The sequence below is a fragment of the Strix aluco genome, chromosome 4 (genome assembly GCF_031877795.1).
Source record: "Strix aluco isolate bStrAlu1 chromosome 4, bStrAlu1.hap1, whole genome shotgun sequence".
In the NCBI taxonomy this organism is placed as follows: domain Eukaryota; kingdom Metazoa; phylum Chordata; class Aves; order Strigiformes; family Strigidae; genus Strix; species Strix aluco.
Window position 1 is genome coordinate 84,556,124 of NC_133934.1, and position 11,655 is coordinate 84,567,778.

Here is an 11,655-nt window from a genome sequence, read left to right on the forward strand (position 1 = left end):
GGTGTTCCTTGGCACAATTATAAAAACAAACTACTCCTGCAACTCCTTTCAACCAGTAATTAACCAAGCATTCAGCAGGCAAAAACATTTGCCCAAGATCCCGTCAACTTTCCTCAGCTGGCTCTATCTAGCCGAGATTTCTACCAACGCTGCAACATTACATTCCTCCTAATTTTCTGTTTCAAGCCAGAACTTGTGTCAAAGTACTCAGCAGATACCAGGAGAAGAGTTTATACTCCATTCATGGCAGATAATAAATTATCATTTTAAAACATCATTTTATATAAAGCTTCTACAAGCATATAATTTTAAGTACATAGTTTAAATATATAAAAGCAATCAGAAAGTGTTTGGTTTTTTTCCCATTCCTTATTTTTGCCCAGAAAGAAAAGATTGTAAATAGAGAACCACAAAGGAACAAGTGGCTCTGATTATTAAGTAAGCAGATAATATCATTGCTAGATAATCACGGATTCAGCTGCTCATATGTGACTGGGGATTTGAGGTGTCACCTTGATAATGGACAATGTCTATTATGAGCTCCAAAAAAGCCCCCTCAAAATCCAACCCAAACAAGGAAAAACACACTAATAAAAACAAAACCCACACCCAGCATTTGGTGAAATTTATTGAAGTTCCAAAAGTGCCAGTAAAACCACCATCACCTCTGAAGACAAGATGGCAATTTTGCAGCAATAAACAAATAAGAAAACCCACAAGGGCTGGACAAAATAGGGAAAGGAGTTATCCAAGCAGCAGACACCCATCACTGCAAACAGCAATACCAAACCCCTGTCTTCCAGCAAAGCCCACATTTCACCCTTACACAAACTTGCACACGTATTTTTAACTTTAAACTGACAGAAGTAAATCTTTAGTGCAAATATCATATGTAAATGAGATAGTGCAGAAGTCAGCAAGAGATTATTACCGTGTATGTCCTGTGGTGTGGAGGTAACGAGATTAACAGGAAATCCTCATACAACACTTTTTAGGAAGTGCATCTCCAAAGACACCAGTATCAACCTCATCAGGTTATGAACTGCTTATGGAAGATGGGTGCCGTGACTCGCCCAGCATCACCCCGGCGGCCACAGCAAAGCTGAGAGGGGAAGACAAGCATCCCAGATTACAGGGGGGGTCTTGGATTACCAGTATTAGAGTTGCTAATGTATTATTGTTATTTCGCAGCATTTTATAAATTCAAAGCACTGTAGAAACATTGGACCTCCATCAAGAAGGAAGCAAAGATCTCCCTTTTCTCTAGAAGACTAATTCAGGCTCTTAGCTCTGCTAACTTGATATTGGTGACCACAAGACCTTTCAGCCACATTTGTAATATGTAGCTTACCCCACATGGTAAAAATTATAGTTTTTGTCTTTTTTTCTCCTTGGTTTTATTTGAAGAATGGCTCCCATCAACTCAGCTCCAGGTCTGGAGTTTGCCATTCTGCCATTCACTGTATTGTATGAATTAAAACCCTTCTGCGAGGTGCTACAGAAAAACAAGCTGGAAAATTCCTGCCTACATCCTCTTGCTGTTGCCTTCAACTGTGTCATAACCTGGAGGGGGCTTTTTGCTTCTTTCAGTGTTTTTATTTTGTTGAAGCTGAACTCATTGATTTTCTAATCAGGGGATTTTTATCATTTTCAGATAAGACACAACCCCGAGGAAACACTCCCTACCCTCAAGCCCTTTTTCTGCCAGGAAAGGGCCAAATGAACAAAGAAAGCAATAACAAGGCAGGAATGCTATGCAGATACACGTTGTGCAGGTCTTTGTCATTAGGAGAGCAGCTTAAAGGGAATGTTTTCAGCACTTTACAGTCAGAAAAAAAAAAAAAAAACAAAACCAACCCCACCACTGTGACTACTGGTGCTGGAACTGGATTCACAAATGGCTAACTCTTCTCAGGTGAAATATCTTCCCTCTCCCTAACCTTAAAAAAAAAAAGTTTCAGATCCCAGATGAGTACTCCAGTCCTTCGACGATTTCTGGTCTCTCCTAATTGGCTGTCATATTTTGACAAGTTGTTAAATAACCATGAGGGAATGAAGAGAGACTGATGATAGCCAGGATGTCACCTGGGGGCACAAGAAACTGAAGCTTCTTAAAGAAATATTTCAAAAGGTTTTATTTAAACAAAATATGAATTGACAACAGGTCTTTAAAAGTTTGGGGTTGTTTGGGGTGCTCTTTATCCTTTTTTTTTTTTTTTTTTTTTTTTTTATTTTGCAGGACAATCACAGAATAGTTTAGGTGTCTGAGATATCCAGACATCAGTTAATGCAACTTCTGCCCTCAAAGCACAACCAGCTTAGATCAAGTTGTACTGAGGCTGGAGATCCTACCACCTCTCTGGGCCCCTGCTCTCATTAGCTAATTGTAATTTCCCATGTTGCAAAATGCACCCGTAGCCTCCCATCCTTTCACTGTTCGAACCGGAGAGGAGCCTGCACCTGCCTGCTCTCTACCCCCAGCAGGTAGCAACAGACAGGAATAATCCCCCCCCTCCTTGTCCTCTTGCCCAGGAAAACAAACCCGGCTCTCAGTCTCTCCTGCACTTTGGGCGCTCCTGCCCCGTTATCCTGGTAGCTCTGCACTGCATTTCCTGTAGCATCTCAGATCTCTTTCCTCTAGTAGGAAGCAGGTCTCCCCAGCATCGGTCAGAGGGGAGGAATCCCTTCCCTTGTCCTGCCACCCCCGCTCTTGCTAGTGCAGCCCAGGCAATGGTTTGCGACAAGGGCACACTTGTTCACCAGGACACTCAGCCTGCCTTACATAGCAAAGCCTGGGATTCAGTGTTGTTACCAAAAAGAAAAGTAGAATAACTGCAGCTTTCAAAATGTGTGCTTCTTTTCTTTTTACGGCTTAACGATGGCATTTTAAATCATGACTTTAAAAAAAAAAAAATCTCACATCCTCTCTCAAGCTCATGCGTCACTCCGAGGAACTTGATTCTTCTCCCTATGGAAAGCTGTGGAAAATAATGATGCTGAGAGTCTGACAGCTTCACAGAAGAGAATATAATTTAACTGCTGCTAGAAAGTTCTTAGTAAGTATAACCAAAAGCACTGATAATTAAACATACTAATACTAGCACCAAAATTGCATATGCAGCCAACATTTTGGAGGGGTTTTCCAAACAAAAGCAAAGATCCTATTTGCCTTGTAGAGTTTTATATATATATATATAAAATTATCTTCTGCAATTTTAGTTGAAAAGATTAGAAAACTTGGGATAAGGAAAGAGAGGCATTTAATTATTTAAGACTATCTACTTATTTTTAAGTAATTAAGAATTCATTTAGTCTTCTTCATGTATATCTTTCATGCAAGCAATAACAAAACTCTCCTCTTTGAAAGGATAGTGTGCAAAGAAAGGAAACAAATTGAAATCTATACCTCTATTTCAAAGTTTCATGATCAAATTGGTTTGTTTTTTTTCCTATATCTCTCTAGACCATTACAGTACTTTCAAAGATTTGTAAGCTGTTGAAGCAAGCTCTACTGAGTTAGCAAATTTAAGGTTCCTCCAACATGACATTCTGCTGCTTAAGCAAAGAAACAAAAATGCACTGCTGTAGTAAGTTGAACACTGTGCACATCCAGTCCTGCAAATGCAGAATACCAACGTGGGGAATGACACTTTTGGCTACCCCACAGTTCCCACATCTTGACAAGACCTGTGGAATCCACACCTCCCTGAGAACCTGCTAACTGGTGTTTTCCACAGCTACTTAAAACACACAGACTGTAACTATTTTCTATATGTTACAAGAGATTTTGCAGTTGAGTCAAAGCTGCTACAAAATATTGCTAAACATAGCAAAACATTCCCATTGTATAGATGGGCAAGTGTATGCACAAAGCAGGCAAGCAAACTACTTCATGTCTCCCCTTGCAAAAATCCTGTGACAGAGGTGGTATTCTGGAATTGTCTCTCCAAAACCTACACTTCAACTAATTCCACCCCAGCTCCCCAGATGAAGGGAATGATAAGTACTCCAGGCTCCCAATATGACACTGAATGCAATTAAATTTTTATTTGATAGTTTCAGGATCAATAAGCAGTAAGAGATCACTGCTACCTCTTCCCTAGGATGGGAGAAGGGGAAAACATAGTAAAAACAATCAAGAACCCCCTAACATATGTGGATATACTTATGCAACATATATAGGTTTTATTCTGTTGTAGGAATGCTTAAACTGGAAAGGAGGAGCTGATTCTCTAGGTCATATAAACACTTTCACTGTTGTACAGAATTTGCAAGGTAGAAACAAAGGTAAGAAAATATCAGAAACCACCACCCACTTCCCTTCTTTATGTCCTCCCATCTCTTCCACGATTCTACGGGGGATTTTTCACCACAAAATGCATTTCCCCCCCCCCCCCCCCCCCCCCGCCCCTTAAAGCATTAATGTAACCTATCACTTGCTGAATTTCTGTTATTTATTATAGTACAGTAGTGCCTAAGATGACACCAGCTACAAGTATAGCTCCACTTGCCTCTATATGTACTAACACATGGACATCATTCCTGTCCAGTGGCAAAAAAGGCCAAGGGAAAGGGATAAACAAATAACAGGCAGAGCTGCTTCCTGTTTTAAAACCCTCTCCAGCTGATCATACAAGTTTTCTTAATCCAGATAGCTCAGACTGGATATTTCCATACAGGTTATCTCCCTGAAGATTAAATAAAATTCATCTCAGCTCTTTCAGGCAGAACAATAGATAATGGAAAAAAAAAAATCCCACATAGACTTGCCACAACAGCTAAGCTTTCTCCAGGAAAAAAAAATGTCAAGAACAACGTGCTATGTTTGCATCAAAGGTTTCTAGCAGTTTTCCACCCCCCTCGTCCTTGAAAAGCACTTGTTCAAGTGCTTCTTGATTCCAGTATCATGAAAAGGGATTGATGTTTAACAGGATGTTGGCTTTACGGCAAGGCCTTCTGCATTGATCCAAGGTACACAAGGCTATGCCAAGGTGAGCAGAGCCTCTGAAAGCACAGAGGCTTTCCAAGAGAACAAGGACTGTGAGGAAACGGGGCAGAAGGAGACAAACCTCCATGTCATTATTCAGCTTCTGTATTTCAGTGGTCATCTCACAAATGCCTACAAAACCCTCCAAGACAGTAAAAGAAAATCTAAGCCCGCTTCACCATGGCAGGTGAGGACTGCCTATCATCGATTTCTTCTGAGCACACAGTAGAGGTCTCTGCTGAGGCTCTGAGGAGATTGCAAACCTGCAGGCAAATCAAAAGGATGGCCAAATAAAACTGTGGCACAGAAATAGCTGCTGGCTTTTTATTTGTGGGGTTTTTGTGGTTTTTTTGGTTTGTTTTGTTCTTTTTTTACATACCCCTTTTTTACCTACCCCTTAGACACAGATACACTCTGATGAAAAGGATACTGTTATTTTTGCAAAGGCAAGCACTCAAAAAAGAAGTGTTAAGATCACTGACACCCAGGCAATGATGATACAGTCTTGAAAGATATGACCATGAACCACCTAGAAACCGCTATTAGTCCTCAGGACAAACCTACCCTGGGAGTAAAACACCTGCTTACAGAAGAAAGGTTGATAATGTTCATAACAAGCTCTTTGGACCTTGTTCTGAAGCCTCTAACTCATTCCTCTCAGTCCACAGCTCAGCTGGGCTTCTCGTAGCAGTAGCGCTGCTGTCCCGAGCAGGTCCCAGACACAGCCCTCCCAGCGCGTCAGCGCTGTGAAAAGCACAGGCCTGGTCTGAAAGGCCCCAGCAGCTGTGATGCTGTGCTACAGGCCTTGACATCTGGGGCTGTACCTGGCAGAAAGGCTATTTTATTAGGCAGTATCCTGGCAACAAATGCAGCAGAAGTCATCATTACCTCTACTCATCACCTAATGTCTGTGCCTCATTGCTTGGAGACTCCTGACTTCTAGGGCCCCTGCTGTACTTACAGAACAGCATTTAGTGGTGAAGCTGGTAGAGAAACCAAGGGATGGGTAAAGGCAAGCACCCTGGGAAATCCTGCCTTTTTCACTAAATTGTTACCTGAACCTTACTTAAATCATCTAAGTCTCGATATATGGTATTCTTTATCTAATGGTCTCCTTCCTTCCCCCAGTTTGTGTCATGCTGAGTTTAGTTTAACAGGGAATTCAAATAAAAAGCGGATTAATATCAACTGTTAAAAAAGATGAACAAAGGCACCATAAAGTCGTGCTACACATACCCCCTGGAAAGAGCTTGGCAGTAAAATCAATACTCAAATCATCTGAAATCTCAGCACAACAACAACAACAACAACAAAAAAAAAAAAAATCACACAGCACAGGTGGGGAATATCAAGATCCTGCCAACTACTGGAAGAGAGGAAAAACAGTATCAGGAATCAAAGCAGGAAAGGACTGGGACACTAGGACTAGAGTACCCCTAGTGCTACTCACAGTGATATAACAACATACTACTGCTGAACTGCAGGTCTTTTTTTGTTCTCCTCTCCTAGGAGGCTATCTCCAGGGCAAAGAACACTGGAAGTGTCATGTGTGGAAAACAGCATCTCAAGTTTTCTGAAGTTATAAAAGGAATTTTAAAGTAAAATAAAATCGAGCATTCTCTCTATCAAAACTTTAACAAGGAAGATAATGAACAACATTGTATTACTTTCAGATTTTCCAAAACATCCCAATGATCCTGCTTACTGGGGTTTTCCAAAGAACCAAGGCAGGCAGGTGCCTGCTTTCTTCTAACAGGGATAAGCAATAATTCTTGAGCTGTGCTGGCAGCCACTTCCCATCTTTAAGGAAGGAGAGGACAGGCAGAGCACTGAATGTCCCACCCTGAATAAAGCCTCAGAAATCCTATACCACAAATGTTTAATGTGAAGCAAATGCCATTCTGAAGCTTTTTTAAAAGTTTCAGACACACAACCAAGGCAATGGCCGAGAGGCCTCGCATTTCCTGCCTCTAGTTTCTGGCTTACCAACTATCCTGAGAACAAAGTTATGCCGTTTTTGTTGGAATATTTGATGAAAACTGATAAGTTCCTGTGGAGCATTTCGAGCCTGACAAACCAGTTTCCCGAAGAAAACTTTCTGTCAGAATATATCCTGTCAGCTCTAGACCTCTCCCTTACATCTGTTTTCAAGATTAGCAGACTGCAGATTTTCCCACCTGTTTTTTTTTTTTTTTTATTCACCAATCAGGGACACAAATTTCCTCTTTTTCAGGTCCTTGTCTCTGAAGGTTGTATTAAAAATGAAGGAAACTCTCTCCATTAAGTAAAATGCAAACAAAAAAAATCAGTAAAATAACCTTTTTGTACTCTTCAGCTCTTTATAAACTCAGAAATGCACTCCTGAGGTGAAGAGGATTACTGAAGTAATACTTCTTAAAAACCTAACAGGAAAAGCTTCCTACAGGTGATCATAATTTCATACATATTTAAACTATTTATAAGCATTTTAATTTTAGAAGATCCATTCTTATCTACCTATGCACTGAACGAGAATGGAGTTGTCCAGAGATGAAGCTTGTGATTTAAACACTGCATAGACATGCAAATCCAACCAAAAAAACCAAAGGAAGGCATGCAGGCAACCTGGATGCTACTGTTTCTTAATTTTGAATTCCTGAAAAGGAATTTTTCAAAATCAGACTACTGACCTCAGACACCAGTGGTAAAGCAGAGGATGTGGGTACATTATGTGCATTTTACGTACAGAGTGCCATCTCACTTGGCCGTATATCTACCCGTGTCTGGACATGTTGACCAAGAGGAAGCTGAGATTTAGAAGGGAAAAAAAAAAAGACTTGGAAGTTTCAAGCATACAGCAACAACATTTTCAGAAAAGGTGCAGGTGCTGATACATTGCCAAAACCAGTACCTTCAGCATCTACAACATGGCCTGGCACTCCTACGGAAGCAAGATCGGTATCTCTTTGCTCACCACTAACAATGCCTGCCATACCCCAGGAGTGTTGGTTCAGTGCTACTGAGTTCACACACCCATGAATTTTCAAAATAATCACACGGTATTTTATCTCCAGCCTTGTTCATCTATTCGACTTAATCTTCCTGAAGCTTCTCAAAGTTTTCCACATCTCCACAGAGCTGGAGAAAGCCATTCTTTAAGTTAGTCATCTGTCACCTGCTATGACATTTAGTCGCTCCTGGGCCTTTTCTGTTATAATGTTATTTAGGGGGTTGGGGGGGCATGTATGGGGGTGGTATTATTAAAGAAATCTTTGCACAACTTTGTTTTCAAGAAGTGTTAAATAAAACAACAAAAAAATAAAAAACCAGTTGACAACAGCAATCAGTACCTGGCTTTTGTTGCAAGATTCCAACAAATCTGAATCAGTAACTGTTCAAAGGGGAACACAGCATCCCTTAACTCAGGAAAAAACGCAATATGAGATTATACTAATAAATGTATGATAATCCATTAAGTTTGTGGGACAAATCCCAGAAGCTTACAGTATTGTGAAACAATCAAGCATAGAGTACCAGTGAAGAAGGAATAGACACCAAGCTATATTAAAATCATGAGATTAAATACGTGGCCAGTAGACTTTCCTGAAATGTATTTGCTGTAAATGAAAACATGTATTTGTTTATATCCAGAAACAGGTCAAATTCATGCCCTTACCAAGCTTTTCAAAACATCTCATTGCGCTGTACCGCATCAGGTTTTTCAAACAGACACACCCCCTTACTTTCAGTCTTCAAGAGTCACTGCTGTCCTTTAATTAAGATGTGTTCTCCCAGCTCTGTTGACAAGAAATCCATACTACCACCACCATTTATTGCCACTGATGAGTCCTTCGCATTTGGAGGTGAAAAGGGTCAAATGCATATTGTGATTCCTGGCCTGAAGCAGCCGCGGGTGGCCTTTTCATTTGCAAAAGGGACTTCTGCACCAGGTCAGAAGGCAAAGACCGAGTTCCATAAAGGCTCTGCTGCCCCCGACCAGCAGGACAATTCCTAACCTCTCAGCCCCACGAGCCACCCTGACCATCAGCACCCTTCTGCCTTACACATCCTCACTACCTCTACAGAAAACCAGAGGCCACGTGCCTGCAGAGAGGATAATCCTTAAAGAGTTGCTTATATTCTGGCAATCCCAAACCTTACACAAACCTGTCAATAGCTTGATACTCTTGTGTCTTTCTCTACCAGTAGTCAAGGAAGTAGCCGTGCAATAAATACGTACACTGCTACTGTAAAGCGCAGGCTACAACCATAAAACATAGAATTTCAAGGGCTCCTCATGTTTTGAGGGAAGGAGATAGATTAATCTTATCCCCAGACTCCTGCTTCCAAAGTACTGTTGGAAAGCAAGCAAAATTCAGAAGCCCATACACGCAAGCATCCACAAAAACCAGTTTAACGAGGTAAATGAAGCTGTGCGCTGTAAGCAATGGCAAGTCTGAAGAAGGCTGAGGCAGCAAAACTCTCTGTTGACCCTGATTCAGCAAAGCACTCTCTGCAGGCCTGCTTTATAGCACCTTCTTAAATTTAGCACTTGCCAGAACCAGAGCTGACTGCCAGCAGCACACCCTTGCTGGGCACATCATGAAAAGCACTTAGATTTCACTGGGTCCGACCCACACAGCACAGCTACGGTGAGGCTAGAGGAGCAGCAGGGCAAAGGAAAGAAACTCAGCTGAGTACTACACTGGAAAAAAAAAAAAAAGGGCAGTGAAGAATATAACCAAAAGGATATTTCGACTTTAATAACAGAGACTAAGTTGGATGCAGCCTGCTACGAAAGAAATTGCTCTACAGATGTTAAGAATCAAACATTTCTGAGAAAAGAGAGGAAAACAACCCTTCATCCTTCAACATTTAAATTGAAGGAAACATTTAAAAAAGAAACCACCTTCTCCCAGGAACCAGACTGCACTACAGGCTGCACCCTACTAGCTTTCGGCAGCCATCAGGAACAATTTCCATCATCTTCCTTGGCATTACTCATTTATCAGCCTGAATGCCTTAAAATGTTCCATAACCAGTATAAACTTTCACAAACAGTTAAAAACAACAGAAAGAAGTTTATAGTCCTTGTTGGCTTTGGCACTGGAGCTGTCAGAAGCAACACAGTGAAGAGTGTTAAATATCCTGATTTATATTCCAATTGAATCAAGATAACGTCTATGTACAGAACACAATGTACCCTTCAGATTCACTACAGCTGTCTGATTCATTTTGTGGTGATATCCAATCCCTAGATGAGACAGAGAGGTATGTAGGACACTGAGCAAATAAATAGCCATGATTTTGGTTAGTTTTTGATCAGGCTGCTATACACAGTATTCTGACTAGAAGCTATCCAGAAAACATATATATATTTTTTTAAGGTCCATTCCTTGCCAAAAAAAAAAATAATTATGAAGTTAGATGTACTTTGGAGAATGATAGCAGAGGAGATGCAGTACAGAGTTTGGACGTCTTTGCAATATCTCTGTCCACCCACACCTCTCCCCTTAATGGGATTGTGCAGTGATCACTGTCCTTTCATGCGTCAGGAGGGCGCGTATAATAGGGAAAAAAAAACCACTGACCTGTGGTATGAGGATAAAGCATACTGGCAGTTGTAAAGATCTAAATGAGAAAGAAATGGGAAATGCAGAAAAATGACCCCCTTGGGGCAGGTGAGGGGGCAATCAGTTTTGCAAGTTAGGTGTCTAAGTGTAGAACCCTCATTGCCCAAACTTCCAGAGATATGTACCTGCAAGACTCAGAGCCCTGAGTCAGGTCAGGATTGCCTTTCTCAATTCAAAGGCATTAAGAGTGCAGAAATGGTTGTTTTAAGGGCTGGGTCGCCTCATACAGATCACTGGGGTGGCAACATTGTCCCCTGCTACACTGAGGGTGTGAACAGGACAGGATAGGAAGCAACAGGGGTGGTGCACCAGAGATCAAGGCATGATGTGCTGTACGCAAACACGCCTCAATTCCATGTGATGAGTAGAGTTTCCTCAGGACAAGGGAACACTCTCCCCAGTGAGAATCACAGAATACCTTAGGTGGGAAGAAACCCTTAAGATCATTGAGTCCAACCATTAACCTAACAACTACCAAGTCCACCACTAAGCCACGTCCCTAAGCACTATGTCTATGTGAGAGTCCCATTGAGACCCAGTGCCAAACACTGTTCGTTTCATAACAGACTCAAGTTACAAAAGGCATCAATTTTTTGGTAAAAGACAGCATGTTAGATTTGAAACTCCTCCTCTCCCACTCAGTCATTATGATTCTTGCGTTGAGGGGAGGGATTATTTTTTTTAAACCACCCCAAAATTTGTCACAGCACCTGGGAAGTGAGGACTACATCAAATTAATTCCTACCCGCTGTTGCTGCTCTGGTTGTCTGTAGGTTCCATTATGATGTTTCCATTTGAGTCAGCTCATCTGGAAGAGAAAAAACAGATATTCAACATCTCTTTTGTAAAAGAACAGCACATTGTACTCAGTAGATGCCATCCAAGCTTTACTTCAACAGTCACAAAGACCAACACAGGAACATCCTTCCTCAGAGTCAGCAGAGGGGGGAAAAAAGGGAGTCAAGTAAGCAAACATGAAAAAATCTTCAGTTTCCAAAGTAGCAAGCCATTACAGTATAGTGTTGTCTAGAAACAAAAAATTAAATCTAAATGTTT

The 11,655-nt window shown here is 41.2% G+C and overlaps 1 protein-coding gene across 2 annotated transcripts in view; it reads right to left on the reverse strand.

The window, feature by feature from the left end:
* The window catches only part of AFF1 (ALF transcription elongation factor 1), a 114,965-nt gene extending 103,571 nt beyond the window's left edge, over nt 1–11,394 (reverse strand). For both annotated transcript variants that reach the window (XM_074823865.1, XM_074823863.1), the window contains exon 1: nt 11,345–11,394. In XM_074823865.1, the coding sequence (XP_074679966.1) occupies nt 11,345–11,379 (35 nt within the window). In that variant the 5' untranslated portion in view covers nt 11,380–11,394. The remainder of the gene's footprint in view (nt 1–11,344) is intronic.
* Between the last annotated feature and the right edge of the window lie 261 nt (nt 11,395–11,655).